At 41.6% G+C, this 22620-nt stretch overlaps 1 protein-coding gene across 1 annotated transcript; it reads right to left on the bottom strand.

The window, feature by feature from the left end:
• Positions 1-6761: 6761 nt before the first annotated feature.
• LOC140198078 (beta-2-microglobulin-like) lies at positions 6762-19209 on the bottom strand. The gene is made up of 4 exons (XM_072258954.1): positions 19051-19209; positions 9954-10232; positions 7561-7583; positions 6762-7474 (listed from the first exon to the last, which is right to left on the bottom strand). Exons 1-3 carry the CDS (start codon positions 19100-19102, stop codon positions 7576-7578), a joined length of 339 nt encoding a protein of 112 aa, XP_072115055.1. The 5' UTR covers positions 19103-19209; the 3' UTR covers positions 6762-7474; positions 7561-7575.
• Between the last annotated feature and the right edge of the window lie 3411 nt (positions 19210-22620).

Genomic DNA, 22620 nt, shown 5'->3' with positions numbered 1-22620 from the left:
TCTGTGCACTATCTATCCAATCAATGCCCCTGATAGGTTTGTACATATCAAGCTTCTCTACTCCAATGAAAATAAACCCAGCTTATCCATGATGCTCTATCCCAGACCACATCCTGATAACTCTCCTGCACCCTTTCCGGTGTAATCACACCCATTGCAAAATGTATCCAGTGACCAACAATGTTGTTTTGCAGGCAGCTCACCAAACTTCGAGATACCCTAGTAGACACACTTCTTCTGAAATGCTATTGCTGCGGTTCGCAGCCTGACTAAATGAACTGGCGCTTTTGTATTCTCCAGGGGATTCGGCAAATTAGACTCTAGAGAGTGCTTCTACATCCGGGACAGCAAACCGCTGGCTGAGGATGCTGCGAAAAGGCCAGATAACAGAAGATGAACCTGTGCTCGGCTCCATTATTCTGTGACATTTAAAACATCAAGCAAGATTAAAATTGTCAAGGAATGGGGGATAGAGGGCAGTGGGTGACTCGATTGGGGAGCACTCATTCTGGAGTCCTCATTGGGGTTGGAGCAAACGACTGAACCTGGTGTTGTGAGTAGCTGTCAGGGTGTAAGTGGTTGTGGGGGGATGGGGGCGTTGGTGGTAGAGATGGGAGGAAATGCTGGAGGAGATGGAGGTAATGAACGGGAGGTGATATTGAATGATAGGAGTTGTATGGAGGAAGGTAAATGGCAAGGTTTCTGAGAAATGGAAGAATAAACAGCTGGTTGAGGATTGTAGTGCTTACCGTCTCATGATGAAGGCAGTGGTCAGGATTTAATTAAAATAAGGCAGGAAGGTTTAAAGGTTTTGTTAAGTTTTGAATGTGGACATGTTTCTAGCATCAATCCAAATAGACTACCTAAGGATTTGAAAAAAAAAAGCATTTGAAGATAGTGTGGACACAAAACTTTTAAAAGATGGGACACTCTCAGTATTTTGTAAAGATAGTAAGCAATGTGAAAAAGCTTTGGGGTTAAATGTTTGAAAAGGTTTCATAATAGAGTATGAACAGATATCTTATTGGTGTTGATTAACGATGATGGGAAAAAAGTTGCAGAGAGTTTTAGGTTATATTGAGGTTACATGAGTTATGGTTCAAGTCCATGGTCTTGAGATATTTTCAAGACCAGAAGTTTGGTCATGTAGCAGCTGTATGCAAGCATAAAAAGCGGTGTGCTAGAGGTGGTGAAGAGCATGATTATGGCAATTATGCAGAAGGTGTTGGCTAATATGTAGTAACTGTGGAAGAGAGCATAGCTCAGCTTATGCCTGGTGTCCTGTATATCAGAAAGCTGAGGAAGTGCAATATGTTCAGGTGAAAGTGGGCATATCATATGCAGAGGCTCTGCAGGAAGTATAGAAGACAGTGTCAAAGGGACCTACTAATATCGAGATAGTTTAGGGACAGTGCGTAAAATGCATGATTTTATAACAAAGGATTAACTTATAAGCTAAAATTTGTCACTTTCATGGTAGATGTGGTAAATTATATAGGACAAACAGAAAATAGGACAGAAAAAAATTATATTAAAAGCTGCAGAAGAACATCCAGAAACAAAACACTTACCGTAACTCTGTAAGTTATTAATGATGCCTTACAGGAGGAGTAAATAATGTTTAGACTTCAAAGGAGGGTTGTAAATGTTTTTCTAATATTACTGTAATACCAGAAGCCCATTATCTAATGGACAAGAATTTAAGGCATTTATTAAAGATTTACCAAATATCTATTTACCAGCTATCTATAGGATTTCAAACAGATCTTTGTAAACATTACGATATGAACACTGTCTGCCAAAGATGGCTGCCGCTGTGATGCAGCTGTACAAACCGGAAAAGGAAAGGTGAGGCGCATTGTGGTATTTGAAAAACCGACTAACTAGTTAACAGAAACATTTAGCTAAAAGATTATTTTCAGTAAGTATAATTATTAATTACTAAATCATTTTAGGTAATTAATCTATTGTGCACACATTAATTTCCTTTGTGCGCTGGTTGAAAAACGTGTGTGCGCATGCACACGTGCACAGCTTAGAGAGAACATAGGTCCCTTCCCATGTTGGGGTTGAAGGATATAGGATGGCAGACATTCTAGCCAAGCAATCATTTTAACCTTATAAATCCAGTGATGCCTTTGCATAAAAGTTGGGGGGGGGGGAAGGTGGTGAAAGCCATAATTAAAAAGTCTATTCAATCAATGTGGCAGCAAAGTTGGGTCAAGGAAAAGAAAGGGCATCATTTATATAACATGCACGGTATAGTGGGAACTCATTTGGGAGATGGGTACAAAAGGAGAGAAGAGGTTACACTTACACATTCCTGTATTGGGCATACTAGGCTAAATAATTCCTTGTTCAGAATTAATGTGCATAATACTGGCATTTGTAGTGAGTGCACTTCTTCAGAAATGGTGCAGCATGCATTGTTTGAATGCAGTTCCAATGAGGTGCAAAGGAAACATCTCATTGCTAAATTGTGATTTTTGGGACACTGCTTAACATGGAAAGTTTTTGTATTTGACTTCCTGAAACGCATTAGACTTTTTGATATGATTTGAGTTATTTTTGGGGAGGGGGGAATTTAGTGGGTTTACCTCCTGTCTCTTTGCTCCACACTCCAATTCAATATGTCGAGATACTGCACCTTATTGGTAGCCAACCACCATGAAACCTTACAAGAAGAAATTATTGAGGCCAAGAGCAGAAAATAAGCAGGTGTTCAGCACCATCTGCCCATATTTGACCAGTATCCCTCTCTACTTGCCACTACCATCAGGCAGGAGGTGCAGATGTCTTGACTCCCATGCCGCTAGATTTGGAAGCCATTGAGCTCCTGGACAGACTTCTCTCACCTCAGTGTTGAACCACTGTGGTTGAAGTTAAGTACTTCCAATGCAAGGCCTTTCGAAGGGGTTGTATTGTCCATACTTCCCACTCCACCAGTGATTATGAACCACTGTTATGTATATGCTGTAAACAGTTTATATGAAGATAGTTGAAATCCCCTGCTATTAATATCTCAGTATTCTTGCAGGTATTTCTCCCCCTCTCCCCGTCTGGGAGCCTTTAGTGATCTCCCAGCGATGTAAATTAAATGGTGCGGGAGATTTCAAAAAGATTTGGGTGTCCTTGTATAAATAGAGTTAGGATCGGGTGCAGCACATAAACATGGAGGTCAACTGACTTTGGCCTTTATTACAAGGAAGACAAAAAATTAGGTAAGTCTTGTTTCACATGCCACACCTGGAGCACAGTTTTGGTTCATTTTAGGGAAGGAGATTAAGGTCCATTTCAGAGATCGCTAGGTTGATTCCTGACTTCAGGGTTGTCATGGACAGGGATAGCACGGAAACAGCCCCTCAGACCATCCAGTCTGCACTGACATCAACATCCATTTACACTAATTCTCCATTAATCCCAATTTTTACATTGTCAGCAGCTCTCCGCTCAGCAGCTTCTACCACTTTCCTACAGACCTGATGGAATTTACAATGGAAAAATTGAAATTTGAATTGCTTTATTATGTCAATTGTACCAAAATACAAACGCAAAGTCTTGTTTTGCATTTGATTCATCAAGCTGAAATCTTTGCACAATGGAGGATGAACTGAAACATTTTACAGAGATCGTGCACTGCAAGTAAATAAAGTGCAAGATTATAATTGGGTAAATTGTGAGGTCAAGGGTCCAACTTATTGTGTGGGGGTATTATTTAATGGTGGGTAGCAGCTGAACTTAAGCCTGGTGGGACATGCTTTCATTCTTTTGTATCTTCTGTCCAAAGGGAGAGTGGGATAGAGAGAAATCTGGGGTAGATGTGGTCTTTGATTAAGCTGACTGCTTTAGTGAGGCAGAAAGAAGTACAGTCAGAGTCTATAGATGTGGGGCTGGCTTCCATGGTGTGCTGAACTGCATCCACAAGTCTTTGCAGTTCTTCTCTAGTCGTGTGCAAAGTAATTGCCATACCTAGCTGTTATACATCCAGATAGGATACTTTCTATGGTGCATCAATAAAATTGGTCACGTCGACAGGGAAGTGCCAAATTTCTTTTAGCTTCCTGAGGCATTGAAGAGGTTTCTTGGCTGTGATATCAATGTCATTGGACCAAGACAGGCTGTTTGTGATATTCACTCCTAGAACTTGAAACTCTCAATCCTCTCAACCTCAACACTGTTGATGTAGACAGGAGCATGTGCACCACCTCACCCCCTTCCTGAAATTAATAACCAGCTATTTTGTTTTGCTGGTATTGATGTTGTCGTGATACCATGTTGCTAAGCTCCTAAGCCCCTATCTCTTTCCTGTTCTTTGACTCATTGTTATAGGAGGTATGGCCCACTAATGTTCTATCATCTGCAAACCTGTAGAGCAGAGTCCAGCCACACAGTCATGAGTGTACAAGGGGCAGAGCAGGGGGCTGAGAACGTAACCTTGTGGAGCACCATTGTTCAGAATAATCATGACAGACATATTGCCACTTAAGCTTACAGGTTGTGGTCTGTTAGTCAGTAGGTCAAGGACCCAGTTGCAGAGTGAAGCATTGGTTCCCAGGGTCCAGAATTTTGTGACTAGTTTGCTTGGAAATATATTTAATTGAAGTGAACCTGTGGTCAGTAAACTATAGTGCAATGAACAATCGTATGGCACACGTTCTGTAAATCACTTCAACTGTGTAGGTGAGTGACAGAAAGAGGGGAACTGCTGACAATGTGGGGAAAATAAAACTACAGATGAATTTAGTATGAACGTAAATGGGTGCTTATGTACTGGGTGAGCCAAAGAGCCTATTCCCACGTTGCTTCTCTCCGAGCTCCCTTTCTCTTCAGCTCCTTATTTTCAAACTTAAATGAGTGGCGTGGGGCAATGGATAATTGTTGGGGTTCAGTGTCGCACAAAATTATAACAAACCCCGGTCCACAGTTTCAGAGTAAAGACCCAAACTTAAGATCCCAGTATTAAAGACCCACTTGCCAGTTTCACAGTTTCAAAGACCCAACCCCAGTCCTGTGATATTAAATACCCAACCCCTATTCTCATGGTATCAAAGACCAAGCTACAGTCACACAGTATCAAAAATTAATCCGGAGTTTCAGAATGAATACCCACCCACCCAGACAGTACTGGCTTGTGATACTCCACAGTGACAAAATGCTCATGTACTCATCCCTATTCCCCATAGTTCACTAGTAGTATGTTGTTCACTGTGCTGGGACTCAGTATCTAGTATCTCTCATTATTGTGTGTGACTGAAGTGCTAATGTTATCTTGCAGTACAGGATGAAATTTACCCATTTTGTAAACTTTGTGCATTGTGATAAAACTTTCCCTGCTGGTTCATCTGAACCCTCTCACATAGGATGTGGCTATCCCTACCATTGTTCCTATTAATTATTCTTTATCATTCCTGAGGGGGCAGCTAGGCGTGCACCACATTGCTGTGTTGTGCCACTCCTCAGGGAAACTGAAATATTTCTCTGGCTCCTTACCCAATTATCTATCGACCGCTACCACAACATATTAACCTGAATCCGTTCAGATCCTCCTCCTCAATTATCATTGCAAACCAGCAGCAGCATAGTGTCACTACCTCATAGCTCCAGTGACTCTAGTACAATCCTGAACACAGGTGCTGTTGATGTGGAGTTTGCAAGTTCTCCCTGTGACCGTGCAGAATTCCCCAGCATTCTCCTGTTTCCTCCCACGTCGCAAAGATGTAACTGTAAGTTGCCCCGAGTGTATGGAAAATGGTACTGTACAACCTGGGGAGGATGGGGAGAATGAAGCATGGTGTTCATGTAGATATGGCTCATGCAGATGGCTGCTTTATGGTCAGCACAAACAGCTCTTGGGCAGTTCACAGCAGAGCTGCTGGTGGAGTCACACAACAGGCCCTTTGGCCCATCACATTCATGCCAACCATCAAGCACCCAAACACTCACCAGGAAAATGTGCAAACTACACATATCAAAACACAAGGTCAATCAACCCCAGGTCATTTGATGACATGAAAGTCCTTTTTTCCCTAATGACGACCTTAATCACTCCCTCTGTATGGCAACACTGTGAGAACTTTGTACTACGATGGATTTTTGTTTGTCGTGATTGTTTTCCTTCTTGTCTAATTTATATTCTTCTTGTCAATGTTATGTCTCTAATGCTATGTGCCTGTGACCCTGCTGCAAATTTTTCATAGCAGTTGTACATATGACAATAAATTTGACACCATTGTATGGAAATCTCAAAGCTCCCTTTCCTCAAAAGCTACCTAACCTGCTTAATGTCACCTCACATGGCAAACTTCCCGCCGGTGCTCCGCCCCCTTTTCTTTCTTCCATGGGTTTCTATCCTCTCCCATCAGATAACCACTTCTCCAGCCCTGTATCTCTTTCACCAATCAACTTCCCAGCTCTTTACTTCACCCCTTCCAGTTTCACCTATCGCCTTCTGTTTCTTCCTTCCCTTCCCCCACCTTCTAACTCTGACTTATCTTTTTTTCTCTCCAGTCCTGATGAAGGATCTTGGCCCAAAACATTGATGATACCCTTTTCCATAGATGCTGTTTGACCTGCTGAGCTCCTCCAGCATTTTGTGTGTATTGCTTGGACTTCCAACATCTGCAGATTTTCTCTTGTTTGTAACTGCTTCAGAAATTGAAAACATTATGTAAGTGGTAGTTGCTGTTTTTTGTATTCTTGATACAAACACTGACATTGATTGGTTCTTTGTTCTTGGAGTCACAAATGAGAAAACAAGGAGATAAGGTAAAATGTATTTTATTCACTTATCCAGTGATTTACACATAAAAAGCCAATTAACATTAATGATAAATCCCCCCACAAAACTGAGCAGTTAATGCAACTATGATTTTAAAAAAAGCATTTTTGACATATTGCACCCGCGTTGCTTCAATCAATAACAAAACCCAACAGCTAGAAATGGAACTCGGTCCTGCAAGTCACCAAAGTGGAATGGGAACCGTAGGAAAGATGCACAAGTAGGGTTGGCCAGAGATGTTCCAAAAGCAGCATCACACCTGGATTCTAAACTAAATTGGTCTGGGTGGGCTGGCACAGGTTAGAGTTGCTGTAAATCATGCTGTGTGCGAATGAGTACAACAATCCATAGGATGGGTCGATGGGTCAAGTACTATTGAATGAGGTGGAGGGGGAGGAGGAGGAGGAGGAAGAATATTACTAGTTGCTTCTATAAGCCATGATTTACAGGCCAGTCCTCTGCAGCAAATGGAAGGAAAATTTAATTTCGAATGGACTATTGTAAGAAACATATTGACTGGTCATCAGCAAAATTAATAAGGAGCAAACATTAATTACAAGTTTATATTGATCGAATAATTCTTCAATGTTATTTCAAGACAGACTGTAATATTTTTTTCCCGCTTTAACAGCCAGATCAAAACATGCTATAATGTTGAAAAGATAAAATGTTGAAGTCAATCCATTCCTGTCAGGCCTGCAAGACAAAAGAGAGTGAAGAAGCTGAACATTAGGCCAGAATATTATCATCAGTAAAAACAAGAAGTGTCAGAGTTTGCTTACCTGTGGCGCAACAGCTTAGGATTCTGTAAGTGAAAGCAGGGAAAAACACATGATTAGTGAACAGAAGAGATGAGAACGATGCATAGATATTAGTGGACTAAGTGACCAAAGTCTGTTGAAGTTTCCATACACCATCATGTCAACTGCAAGATCCACTGCTAATGGAGCCGCTGACTAATAGCAACGATCAACCAAATCATACGTGAATCCACAACTTGAGTATGTCCACAGTGGAAGGATGATCTGGGAACCAGGGACCTAAAGCTTCCTGTCACCATTATCAAGTTGTGTCTCAAATTATTCACACAGTGCACCTCAAAGTACAATTTTTGGTATATAAAACTATGAGAGGCATCTACGAGGCAGATAAAATCCTGTCTGGAAATGTCAAATACACTGGTTGTCCTCTCCGCTTGTGTGGTCTTTCATTGATTATGGCTATTGAATTTAATGAGTAGGTCTGCAAGAAAATGAATTTGAGGGTTGTATATAGTGACATATCTGTACTTTAATAATGAATTTACTTTGAAGTTTGAGGTGAAATTAGTCAGATTCTTCTGATTGTTGGCATGGACATGGTGAAATGAAGGGCTACCTCCAGTGTTGAAGTGTTCTATTTGCTGAGTGCTGACAATTGGCTAAGTCAGACAGGTTTTGGAAAACATGCTCCGGGCCTGTATCGAGAAAATTGTTGCATCGATACCGTATCCTACAGCCCGATTTCAGGGAGTAGCATAGCTCCATTGTAAGACACTCAGCCAAATCACAGGTTAAGGGTTGAGGCTCATTTCAAACACATGACCACAGAAACTACACTGACATTTCATACAGTCTTGAGCAGAGTCACAGGTTTGGATTGTGGATGGGGCCTTAAATCCACTTCCCATCATAAAAATTTTCACAGCTTCATTAAAAAAAATATTTCCTTTGGGTATCTTGGCCACCCTCCACATTGCCTTGTTAACATCTCATTTGAATTTGCTTTATTTTAGGGGAGAAAAATGGTCAGTATATGTTAGTTATAGGTACGTTACATTACTGAACTTTAGGCCAGACACCTACACATGGTACCTGGAAATGAGGTCTAAGCAGGAATTCAGGTGATTATTTAAGGATTAAACGATACCTGGGAATTTTCCAGGGTAGAATCTAATTAAGTTTTGATATTAGGTGGAGAAGAACTTGTTATTAAAGCTTAATTGTGCATATTGGAGTAAAGAATGTATGCTTATATACAGTTCAGCTGTAATAATCTGCTATTTTTATTAGATTAGGCAGTAGGTTTATTATCTATCTCATCAATGATACTACCTGCACTCCCATAAAACTTACTAGGATCCCAGTTCCTTGGGATCCTCTAGAATTCACAGGTGCCCTGGGCCTCAAGTTCCTGTTGCACTTACTGTGTTCACCGAAAACGTATTGCAATACCATGTAACATACAAAAAAAATGAATCTAAACTGCTTTGCGAATACGACAACTTTCAATTGTCAAGAAAACCTGGCAGTCCAACACCATCGAAGTCCTGAGTGTGTCAGATAATCGGAGACTTATAGCGGATTCAGGTTAATCGGGGCCATCGGTTATTCAGGACTGCAGCTTATTCGGGACAACTCTTTGAAGAACAAAATCAAATCAAGAAAATTGCTGGTAGTCCCCTGCCACTTAATTGGGACGGGAAACTGTTACAGAACAGTTTCTAACTAACATCAGTGGCATGCATGTCATGTTGCCTTTAGACACTACACTGTAGTTTTTAAATAGTAAGTGTAAGGGCATGTGTAGCACTTGTTCCGCTTACAAGGATGAGTGCCGGGAGGGAGATCGGTGGGAAGGGATGGTGGGGGGGGGGAGGGGAACGAATGACTGCAGTTTCAAGCATTCAGGCTTGAAGACACCAGAAATCGCTAGGAGTGAAAATGAAATGATTTCACTACTTTAACAAGTTAGAAACTACTAAGAATTTGAAGGTATTGACAATCATTTTGAATGTTACAATGACAATGATGATTTGGAGGATGGCATCCTCGAAAACATTGTCTGAAGGCATCCATTATCTACACGAACTGTCTGCACTAATTTTGTTCATGTACAGTCAATCAAGAGAACATGTGCCGTACACTAAGATTCACAATAACTATTAGGAACTAATACAGAGTTTTATAGTAGTTTTGGTAGTGTTCTAATTTGTTCTATATTTCATTTAAATACATAATTTGTTACTCAGTTAAATGGTAGTTTGACTTTTTTAAATATCTTATTAAATATTTCCATGAAACTTCAGCTAATTGGGGCAATAGCTTAATTGGGCTAGAATGTACTGGTCCCAAAGTCTCCCAAGTAACGGGGATCCATTGTCATATGATTGATGAGGATCACATGTTTTACTCACCAAGTTTAACAATTTTAGTATCGCCATTGTGCAGCACCCTGCAGGCATACTGCGCTCCTTCCTTGGGGAAGATCTCAACATAAGTGGTCAATTTGAATTTCCAGTTTGGTTCAAAGCTGATGTCAGATTGTTTGGTGTTTTGTATCGCAGCACCATCCTGCAGCAATTCCAGCTTGATGTTGGGTGGGCTGAATTCCTTGGCATGGCAAAGGAGAACGTTCTTTTCACCTGTCACGATGGGTTTGTAGGTGTAGACGTTGACCTGTGGTGAACTTACACCTGCAGATACACAGGAGGGTCACAGTGAGTGCATGTAATAAAGTCCATTCAAATTCTGGTATCATTATGAGTCTCCTACACTAAAAATCCCATCACAAGCTTGCCCCTAGAACATAGACTAGTGTAGCACAGGACAGGCTTTTCAGCTGACTATGTCTGGCCGACTATTATGCCAGTCCAACTAATCCATCTGTCTGCATATGCTCTCTACACCTCCATTCTCTGCCTGTTCATGTGTCTGGCTAAATTTCTTTTAAACATTGCTGAACCTATTCCAGCATTGAGTTCCAGGCACGCACCACTCTCTGCTTTAAGAAAACTTGCACTGAATGTCTCCATTAAACTTCCCCCATCTCACCTTAAACCTGTGCCCTCTAGTATTTGACAATTCCCCTGGAAAAATTATTCTACCTGTCCTGTGTTCCTGCTCACGAGACAATCCATCTGGGTGCTTCCCCTATATTTCATTTATGTATGAAAAACATTTCCCATAATTACTGTGCATTCTAACTCCTCTTTCCTAATCACATGTCCAATGGCAACGTAACTTCATTGGACATGTGATTAGCAAAGTGGAGTTAGAATGCATGGTAATTATGGGAAAGATTGAAGGGAAGAAAGCAAGAAGAAAACAAAGACAAATGATGATGGCGACAGCAGCCAGAGAACTGGAAATGAATACCAATGAATTGATCCACTTGACCCGAAACAGGAGTGTGTGGGCCATGGCAGTCAAAGCTCAAACTGGGCATGGCACATGATGATGATGATGAAAATCAGATATCACTAGCAACACCCAATTTTTTTCCCTCAGATAAAATGATATTCTTTTACAATAATTTTAGTCTTTTTGTTAAAGGCACTCCCACAATGCTGTTGGAGCAGACATTTCAGGATTTAGACTCATAATGAAGGCTAGGTGATATATTTCTTAATTGGCTGATGTATGACAAGTCAGGAATCTATTGGTAATGTTTTTCCGCTGTCACTGTTGTCCTTCCTTGGTAATCGATATCACTGGTAATCATTGCAGCCATTATGCTTCCAACTTCTCCACATCCTGGTCAGAGAAATTAAAACATTCCCCAACCCCTTCTCCATCTAACTGTCCAGTGTCCAAATTTAATACATCATCTACCACCAGACATATTTCACCCCTCTTGTGGATTCCTGTCTCCTCGTTGAATCTCACGGCCCAAACTCATCCAACCAACTGCCCTTCACAATACATCGTTCCACCATGAACCACGAACTACATGAAATGCAGCACTCACCCTCTCATCCCTTTCCTTCTCACCAACTTGGGTGTCAAAGGCTCCTTCCAAGTGAAGCTGATGTCTACCTGCACCATTTAACATGGTGTTGACCATGCTAAATTGATCAGTCCATCATGGGTAAAGCCCTCTCCTCCACTGAGCACATCCACATGGAATGCTGTAGCAGTAACGTAGCATCCATCATCAGGGAACCCCACCATGCAGGTCATGCTCTCTTCTTGCTGCTGCCACCAGGAAGGAGGTACAGGGGCCTCAGGACTCACACCAGCAAATTCAGGATCAGTTATTACCCCTCAACCACTAGGCGCTTGAACCAGTGGGAATAACTTCACTTAACTTTATTTACCCATCACTGAACTTCATTTACCCATCACTGAACTGTTCCCACAACCTATGCACTCACTTTCAAGGGCACGTCATCACACATTTTTGATGTTTGTTGCTTATTTTTTATCCTTTGAATTTGCACAGTTTGTTTTTTACACATTGGTTGTTTCCTACCCTGTTGGGTGCAATGTGGTCTTACACTGGTTCTATTATGGTTCTTGTACCTACTAAATATGCCTACAAGAAAACAAATCTCAGGGTTGTATATGGTGACATATATGTACTTTGATAATAAATTTACCTTGAAACTTGAACAACATGGTTTCCTCGGCAACCACTGCAGACTGAGTGGCCATTTGGCAGGACCGCTCTGTTCAGTTCACAAAAATAACCTTCAACTTCCTACATCTTGTAAATTTCCACAGCATTCTCACTCTGACTCTATGTCTTTACTTTTATATCAATTTTCATCTGAATAGGTTATTCAATGTCAAATTCAACAATTTCAGATAGCCGGGCTTTCCAGTTTGTGTTAGACATTATCAATTTCAATGGAAGCAGGGACTGCTTGGTAGATTGGGCTGTATCTATGAGGAAGGAGGTATGTTTGGTGTTTCAGATCTGTGACTGCTCATGATTTTGATGTGGACCATTATGTTTCCTTCCTTTTGTAGATGAGGCCTGATCTGGATGTTTCTGACAGTTTCTGTTTATATTTCAGATTTCCAGTATCTGCATTTTTTCACTTTTCATTCCCTGACCACTTCTGAAGACAGTATTCTTCTCTTTGGGCTCTCCAAATAGATTCCCTTATTTCAGATTTCCAGTAGATGCTACATTTGGTATTGCACATTTCACAATGAAGAGTTTGTCTTTATTTCTTTCCTCAGCACCTTCTCCATTTTCACTTCCTCCTGTCAAATCAACATCCTTCTATCCTCTGCTAGTCTATTCCAATCTGTGGCATCCATTTACAATGGAGCCTTATACGTTGATTGGGGTGGTGTTCTTCCATCCACCCCACTTCACCATATATGCCTGTTAACTAATTTTCCCCAATTCAACTTACCAACCTGAAACTCAACCCTGTTTCTCTCTTTACAGGTGCCACCAACTAACTGATTCTACTGTTTTCTAGTTTTGATTTAGGCCACTGAAAGGGAACTATTTAGGCCAGAACACTAGGTGATGAGAGATTACTTTATCATGCACTCACCTGACCTACCATCCTCGGACACCTTACATAGGGCAGGTGCACTCGCTAAACAGAAGGTGGTAGTTTAAGGTTGCTTATGACTGTCTTCTCAAGGTGGTGGTGGGGGGGGTAACAAACTCTGATTTATAGAGCAACCCCCTCACCCCCCCCACACACACTCAATTCCAAGAATCAACAAATCAAAACTTTACAACCATAGTAAAGCATAAATGATATGCTATTTAGAAAATCCAACACTTCAACATCTGGTTCACTTACTAACACATTTCTTTTCCACTCTCCGGCACCCAGTTCCTGTGCTCTTTTTTCCAACTACTGCAGCCCGAGTTTCTGCACTCTCTTTAAGCTTAATTGTTTCAAGGGAAACCTAGTATAATACTATGTAATCTCTTTTTTAAAAAACTGAATTAAATGTACATTGAGGTATTAATTAAAAGAATATCCAAAAGTCCAGAAAGTCTGATGGTCCAACCTGAGTGATATTCAGAGTTTCATCAGAATATTTATTCACTGTGCCAAGATCCTCACTCCCCCCACTTAATGAAGTTGTTCGTATATTAGTCAGGGTCTGTCAGCCATAGAAGAGCCACACAAAAATCAAAAATATTGTGAAGTCATGTACGAACAGCAGCTCAGGAGATACAAAAAAAAGTGAAGTTGCTATGTGAAGAAAGATGAATTTAAAATCTTAAACTGAAATCTAAACAAGGCAGGCAAGTTTGAAGTTGTGGTGAATGAGCATCACGAAGGCACACAAGATTTACACACTGTAATCTGCTCCTAATGTGCAAGTGTGTGGTGGAACTGAAGGCAATCCAGAATTGATTACCATAAAAATCAGTAGAGGAATGGGATTGCTCTGTGAGCTAGGACAGACTTGACAGGCAGAATGGCCGACTGATATGTTAGAAGGAAATAGGGAAATACGGATATTGTATGAAGCCCTTGTGTATCAATGTCAGATCATGGCAATGGATTCTGTTCACACTGCATTAAAGACACAATAATGTATACACACATACACATCTACTGTATACAAATACATACATAGTTAAAATCAGTTTGCTAAAGGAATCTGTTTTAGGGATGGTTTCTTCATAACACTTAAGTGTGGAAATGCAATAAAAATGCTTGCCAAGTATTGCACAAACACCTACGGCCAACTGTGGAGAGTAATTATGACACACTGCCGCCTGATACAGTCCAAGGTTCAGTCAACTGGCACTTTGATAAGGACCTAGACTATGAGGGAACTCTTTCAGAGAAAGGGCAGTGGGGCACTGGAACTACTTGAGAGCCTTCAAAAAGAGGAAAGACAATACAGACACTGCAGAGCTTTCAGTAAGAGGGTGAAGTGGCTTTGAAGTTAATAGAGAGAAACTAAACGTGAAGCACACCATTCAGCCCCTCCAGTCTGTTCTTCCATTCAACAACATTGCCTCTGGTCTTCTATCTTAACACCATCTTCTTAGACTAACCCCATATCTCTCAATTCCCTCAGTTCACCAGAATCTAGCAACCTGTTTTGAATGTACCAATGACTAAACCTCTACAGTTCTGGGGCAGAGAATTTCAAAGGCACACCAGCCACTCTGTGAAGATAATTCTCATGCACTCATGTAACTACACATTAGTTTGGAGAATGTGACTCTAGGTCTAGACCAGGGGACCCCAACCTTTTTTGCACTGTGGCCCAGTTTAATATTGATAATATTCTTGCGGACCGGCCGACCAGTGGGAGGGCAGGGTGTTCAAGTTCAATTAGGGTTAAACTCACCTCAACATCTTTTACAGTTAGGGTTGCCAACTTTCTCACTCCCAAATAAGGGACAAAAATAGCAGTCGAATCCTGACGAAGGGTCCCGGCCCGAAACGTCGACTGTACCTCTTCCTATAGATGCTGCCTGGCCTGCCGGGTTCACCAGCATTTTTTGCGTGTGTTGACGATACGCTTGTATTTACCCTGATAAAGACTACCATGACCATGAAGCCTTGCGCAGGCTCCTGTGTGTGCATATGTGACGTGCACATGCGCGTACATGCCAATTTATTCCCCCCACAAATCGGTTTTGGCTTAATCTTCCTGATTACACTGTACATACATTATTTCTACTTTATATAGGCTGTGTATTTTTCATATCATTCCTGCTTTTACTATATGCTAGTGTTATTTTAGGGTCTGGGAACACTCAAAAATTTTTCCCATATAAATTAATGGTAATTGCTTCTTCACTTCACACCATTTCGGCACAAAAGGTTTCATAGGAACGCTCTACCTTAGCGGGGGAAATACGGGGACAAACCAATTTCGCCCAATATACGGGATGTCCCGGCAAATACAGGACAGTTGGCAACCCTATGTTCAAGTTCAACAGTGCGTGACAGGGAATGAGTAAAGATGCAGCTGACTCATATCGTTTCCTCGCAGCCTGGTAGCACATGCTTTACGGCCCGGTGGTTGTGGACCGCTGGTCTAGGCTCTTTAGCCAGTATAAACATCCTCCTGATATAAACACTGTCGAGCCCTTATACTTATAAAGCTTTGAGCACTCAATTACTTTTCAAATTACAGACCTTGCCACCCCAGTAACCAGTGAGGTGAATTGTTATTATACCTCAATATGTCCCTCCATAGCAAGCACATCCTTCCTTAAGTAAGCCACCAGATATTCCACTTATTCCTATTATTCCCTATGTGTTAGCCAACTCCAATCCATAGATGTAATTATCCTCAATTCTATCTGTTCTAACTTGCTGCGTGGGACCTTACCCACCCACTGAATCCCCCTTATTTGACACATCTCAAGTAACACCAATAAAATTTGTTGAACAGGATTTTACTTTCTTCAATCTATGATGAGTCCAATTTGTCAAATTATTTTCTAAGTGTCTTGATATTACATACTTTATTGTAGAACTCACAATTTTCCCGTGTTCCATTGTACTGTAAGTCTAACAGATTGGTAGCTTCCAGTTGTCACTCTCCTTCTTTCCTAAATGGTGGGGTCATATTTGCTACACTCCAGTCTGCAAGGTCCATTTCAGAATCTACAAAATTTTGTTAGATGATAACCAGACTGTCATCATCCCTTCAAAGGTCCACTATGTAGATCATGGGATCTTTGGAACTTACCTGCTTTCAGGAACTACTTTTTAGTTCTATCCCTTTTACTCATATTTATTTCTTTTACTTTCTTGCAACTGACTGCCCTATCTCCCTTATTTGACTCCATGTTGCATCTTTCTTTGGTAATAGATTCCACCATATACTGACTGCCCTTTGTCACCTCCACCTATCACCTCCGAGCCTATCTACACTTTCCCTCCCCCAACTGACTTCAACTGCCAATCAAACTTTCCTCAGCTGGATCCACCGATCGCTTGTCAGCTCTCAGCCCACTTCTTCATACTATCTCCCCTCTACTCATTTAGTCTGGTTGAAGAGTCTTGGACCAAAACATCAGCTGCCTATTTCCCCCCCCCCCCAGCCCCCACCACGGAAGCTGCCTGATCTATTAAGTTCCTCCAGCAGCTCGATTTTTGCTATAAATTCTCCCAGCTCTCACTGTGCTCCACACATGCCCAGGCTAGTTTTCTTTTTTACACAACTATATAAGCTTTTACAGGATGTTACCCTATGTGCCTTTCTTTACCAATTTCTAGATGAATTTCTTTTTGAATTCTAAAAGATTCTCAATCTTCAAGTTTGCCAACACGGAGCTGAATCTCAAGCTTGTATATAGTATACATACTTTGATGATAGATGTACTTTGAACTTTCAGAATCAGGTTTATGATCACTGACTTATATATTGTGAAATTTGCATTACAATGCAAAGACATAAAACATTTACATAAATTACAAATAATTATGCTGTTTATCCCATAATCTATGATGGGTCCACTTCTTTGGTTAGTTCTATCTGCCTTGAAGAAATGTTTTACAAGTGATGTACTTTTCCTTTAAATACAAACCATGGCTCATTTGAGGTCATATCCTCCAACGGAGTTTCCCAATTAGTTCTGGCCAACCCTCCCCTCATAATTTTACAGTTGATTTTATTTGCATTAAAAACTGTGGTTTCAGTCTGAATCATACCACTTTCTAATTGCATGTAGTATTGCAGTTAAGTTATGTCCTCTGGGCCCCTTTACCAGAGTTTATTAATTAACCCTTTCTTGCTGCACAGTACTGATTCCAAAACTATTTCCACTTGTTGGTTCCCAAACATACCCAGTCCTCTACACTTCACAAATTCATCCTTTTCACAGGGGCAACAGATCCAATAGGGAGAGAGGGGTTCCATCAGACATTAGATTAACTGGAAGCTCACTCTGTGAGGGGGAGGACATGGAACATTAAGGTTAATGGGGCCAGATTTCAGAGAGAGGGCATGGTGCTTTGGACAACACTGCTTTCAAATACAATGAGCATGGGCATAGGGTCTAAAGTGACTGGGTAAGGGCTTTCCAAGATGAAGGGGGCACAGGACATTAATGGGAACACATTCAGAGGGGGGCAGAAGGTATTAATGGTGTGTCTTTCCAGAGGGGCAGTGTACTAATGGGGCAGGTATTCTGAGAGTTAAAGACATGGGTTTCTGGAGTAATGGGTGCCTCTTTCAGAAACAAAGGACACACGGACAGCAGAGGGAATGGGAAGTGCAAGTGCCAGACATCGGGCACTGAGGTTGATGGGTAATTTGGGGCTCTTACAGAGAAAGTGCGGAAGCCCACTGCATCTAATAGAAGGAACAAGAGACCATTCAGCCCTTTGAATTTACTTTCCATCTCAACACTATTCATCCACATTCAGTTCTATGCTACAGCTCTTTTCCCCGATTCCCCCTAGCCCCAGGAACAGTTTCCAACTCCAGGGTCAGTGGGTCTCACTTACAAATGGGGCAAAAGTGGGGCACAGAGAATGGGGTTAACTGACAGGCCATCAAGAAGGAAACAACAGCCGGGCATTCAGGATAATGGGAGGGATTCTTTCCAAAGGTGATGCAGGTTGAAGGCATGGGGCAGATGGCCAGAGGCAGTGTTCTCTCCAGGAGAGAATAAACGTGAGGTTTTAAGGTGATGGCAGGGCATGTGACACTGGAACAGGGATTCCTTCCAAAAAAAGGAGCATGCATGGGATACTGGGACAAATAACATTTGATGGGTCTGAGGGAGAGGGAAGTCTGGTTAAGGGTCCTTTGGAAAAGAGATCATGGGACATTGGGATTTAAGGGGTGTGGGGGCTCCTGCCCGGGGAATTAGCTCTAATCGGAGGGGGACACGAGGTATTGGTATTAATGAGGACAACTTCTTTTGAGAGAGGGCAAGGGTCATTAAGACCAGTGGGAAGGTCAGAGAGAGGGAATGGGACATTATGGAAAGGTGTTTCACCAGAGGTGGAATTGAGCATTACACCCAGTGGGAAGGATTGCTTTCCAGAGCGCTGTGGGGGCATTGGGTGTAATGCGAAGTTCTCCTTTCAAGAGCGTCATGGGGCAATAGAGCTAATGGGTAAATCTTTCAGAGAGCAGAGAGGGGACGTGGGTGTAACAGGTTAGGTGGAGGACTCTTTGAGCGAAGGCTAATAAAGCCCAGACACAGGTCTTGGGGCGTTAGCGTAAATGGGGAGGTCGCCTTTGATACGAAGACTTAAGAATCCGGACCTAGGGTATTCTTTCAGTGAGCGGGCACTGGAGTATAGGGCCAAATAGGACCCGAGAATTTTCCCAACCCTGCCTAATCCCTACAGACCCAAAACGACAAATTTACTCAGTGCTGGAGTAAGTCAGTAGGTCAAGTAGCATCTACGTAGAGGAATAAGTTGACGTTTCGGGCTGAGATCCTTCATCAATCTCGACCCGAAAGATAGACGGTTTATTCCTTTCCACAGACGCTGGCTGACCTGCTGAGTTCTTCCAGACACTTAAATGTATCAATATTTCAATCACTCAGTATTTCCAGCAGCTGCAAAATTTCGAGTTTATAAATTTACTTACTCGCCGCACAAATCAACCCGAGAGAGAGCAGGATCAGAACACGTAGCATCATTTTCGGACACACGGCACACTCCAGCTACTAGAAAGAAATTCGCTTCTTGGTCTCCGCGACTGATCACTCGCGCTTGCACCCTCAGATTATGCGAAACCAACCGGCCGCCCGGTACCAATAAGAAAACGGCACTCCGCCCTTTTGCCTCGGCACAACCAATGGTAATATTTAGAATATACGCATCATCAGTCTCCGGGTGAAAGATCTCGGTAGAGTTTGCGGACCGGGAAACGAGGGCGGATCGTTCAGACGCGACCCTCGGCGATCTCTTAAGAAAATTTAATAAGGAAAGTCACTCTGCAATTCCGACTGCCTGTGTCACAGCATTGACAAATCTACTTTAGGCACAGTATGAAACATTCAAGCAAAACATTAGAGTGATTTGCTGGAATTTCATAAATCATGTATTTGTGGAATAATTATTCCGAGGCAGTTGGATTCTAGCCAATTCTAGTGTTTTCATAGGACGGTGAGCTTATTCAGTATATCCGTTACTCGTCAGAGCTCAGTTACACCTTATCCATTTAAAATGCCTCAGATCATACCACAATAATGCTAAAAAATTAACTAGGTAGTTACCATTTTGCAGTCTCCTGTGACAATAAACTTGAAATGTACAAATGTACTGAAAATGTACAAATGGCATGAATATTAGATTGTTTGCATCAGCAGCACAGTACATAAGTTGACATGAACTTAAATTAACATGCATTTTATGAAACTTACACGATAAAATAAACATCATATACAAAACGATATTTCTGCAAATCGAGAGAGAAAAAGACATAATAGGAAGATAAATACGGAAACGAAATATGATTCAGATTATCCAAGGATAAATGGACTTTTTGTCGTATGTGCATACTTGTAGAATTTATGTTTTGTTGCTATTTGCCTGTAATACTGTTACAAATAAGCTTTTATTGCACTTGTGTATATCTGTACTTGCGCATATGACAATAAACTCGAATTATACATTAAATTAGACATTTATGTTATAAACTCTCACCTAGTTATTATCCTTTTGCAATGACCCCGGTTACCCAACTATGATGCTAAAAAAAAAATCTCAGCTAGGGTTTATCCTTTGGCAATGGTCTGGTTACCCAATATTAATGTTAAAAACTGCTCTAAACATTTCTTGTTTTGCATTTCTTCTTACAGGGAACACAAGGTTTGCAGACCTGGGATAAATATCCGATGAGTCACACAGCCTGTTACTGACACAAGTCACCGCCCTCCCGTTCAGCTGCGCAAATGCGCATGCTATATCTTTATACTAATTTCCCAAATCGCTTAGAGAGAAATCTGACGGATTCCCGGAATTACCGATTCAGGCTCCAGTCCAAGTGACTTTTGTTCCTACACCCTGAAACCAACATAGCCCTGTCATCGCTCAGAGTTCAATTGGCCTGCGCTTTCGACTCCGGTCTTACCGCAGGAGAACCTGAAACTTCGGTAAATCCCGGAACAGTACTTAGATTGATATTGACGAAATCCTGTCAAATCTGAACACATTTATTGTTATAAACAACAAAACAAATGTGAAACTGAATCCACCTGCGACAGAATCTGCGGCCCCAAAGTCAATTTACGGTGTGATTGAAGCTGAACATATTGTTAATCTCACAATCACTTCAGTTGAGGCCTAAATGTGTCAGTCTTCTTTATTTTCAATTTTCAATGCTCAGAATTTAGAGAATATTGGAGACTCAAGAACAATATCGTCCCTACTGCAGCAGTTTCAAAATTGTAAAGTAGGGGAGGAAATTGAATCCAGGGGATTTCCAGAACTGAAAACAGAATCTCCTAAAATTCCTAAGCCGTGTCTACAGAGAGATAAACACAATTAATGTTGCAGATCGAAACATTTTAAATGTCGGAGAATTTATGGTTTTGGATCGCGTTCAATTTTTTTTTGGTAAATTGTACACTAGAAGTTGTACTAGACGCTGGTGAGGTCGCATTTGGAATATTGTGTTCAGTTTTGGTTACCCCAGAATAGAAAATATGCTGTTAAACCGGAAAAAGTGCAGAGGAGAATTACCAGGGTGCTGCTTGGACTCCGGAGACTGAGTTATGGAGTTAGGTTGAGCAGGTAGGGACCTTTTACATTGGAGCATATGAGACTGGGGGTGATCTTATAGAGGTATTTAAAAGCATGAAGTGCACAGATAGGGTCAATCCATACAGGATCCACTTCCATGCTGTATGACTATGGCTCTCAGTAGTACTTTATTTCCCCCTCTCTCTCAATTTCTGGTATGTCTTTTGTGCCCTCTTTTGAGAAGGAAGACGATTTACACTGTCAGTTCCTTGTACTCTTTTTTTAAGGACATGAGAAATTGCTTCAGGAATGGGCAATCCAGCCTTCTAAACCTGCTTCCCCATTTATTAAGGCGAGCAGAGGTCCTACACAGAGAAATAGATGAGGCCTGGAGCAGATCACCCATACTGAATGACAAGGCAGGCTTGGCCTATCCTGCTGCTATTTTCTTATGTTCCAGATCATGGCTCATATTCTAGTTCAGTAGTATGTTCCAGCATGAACACTGAACGGTCTATTTCTGTGCCTTAGTACCCTATCACTCTATGGATGTACATTTGTTCTAATGAACAGCAGAACAAATTTCCTCTCACTCTCCACTTGTTCTTCCTTGTCAGCTTTGTGTGTATTTTGCTGCCATTCCTTGCATCATTGTGGAGTTATGGTTACCGTAGCCAGAAATTTTTGTGTATTTTCTGACTTATGGAGTTTTTTGCAAAGTACAGCACAGAAACAGGTCCTTCAGTCCATCTAGACTGTCCCCTACCAATTAAACTGCCTAGTCCTTTTGACCTGTACCAGGACCACAGCCATCCAAACCTCTACTATCCATGTACCTATCCAAACTTCCTTTAACATTGAAATCAAGCTTACATGCACCACTTGTGCTGGCAGCTCGTTCTGCACTCTCACAACCTTCAGAGTGAAGACGTTTCCTCGCATGTTCCCCTTGTATTTAAGGCAGAGATTGATAGGTATCTGAGTAGCCAGGGCATCAAAGGTTATGGTGAGAAGGGGTGGGGGGAGTAGGGCTAAATGGGAGAATGGATCAGCTCATGATAAAATGGCGGAGCAGACTCGATGGGCTGAATGGCCGACTTCTGCTCCATAGAAACCATAGAAACTACAGCACAGAAACAGGCCTTTTGGCCCTTCTTGGCTGTGCCAAACCATTTTCTGCCTAGTCCCACTGACCTGCACACGGACCATATCCCTCCATACACCTCCCATCCATGTATCTGTCCAATTTATTCTTAAATGTTAAAAAAGAACCCGCATTTACCACCTCATCTGGCAGCTCATTCCATACTCCCACCACTCTTTGTGTTAAGAAGCCCCCCCTAATGTTCCCTTTAAACTTTTCCCCCCTCACCCTTAACCCATATCCTCTGGTTTTTTTCTCCCCTTGCCTCAGTGGAAAAAGCCTGCTTGCATTCACTCTATCTATACCCCTCATAATTTTATATACCTC

Source organism: Mobula birostris, chromosome 5, assembly GCF_030028105.1.
Source record: "Mobula birostris isolate sMobBir1 chromosome 5, sMobBir1.hap1, whole genome shotgun sequence".
NCBI lineage: Eukaryota > Metazoa > Chordata > Chondrichthyes > Myliobatiformes > Myliobatidae > Mobula > Mobula birostris.
This window is presented reverse-complemented; position numbering and strand designations above follow the sequence as displayed.

What these genes read in the sequence shown, in the direction of transcription:
- LOC140198078 (XM_072258954.1), bottom strand. Translation starts at nt 19,102, where the DNA reads ATGATGCTACGTGTTCTGATCCTGCTCTCTCTCGGGTTGATTTGTGCG. An exon ending in CGGGTTGATTTGTGCGGCGA is followed by an intron (nt 10,233 to 19,050) that starts GTAAGTAAATTT and finishes GTGTATCTGCAG; the next exon opens with GTGTAAGTTCACCACAGGTC.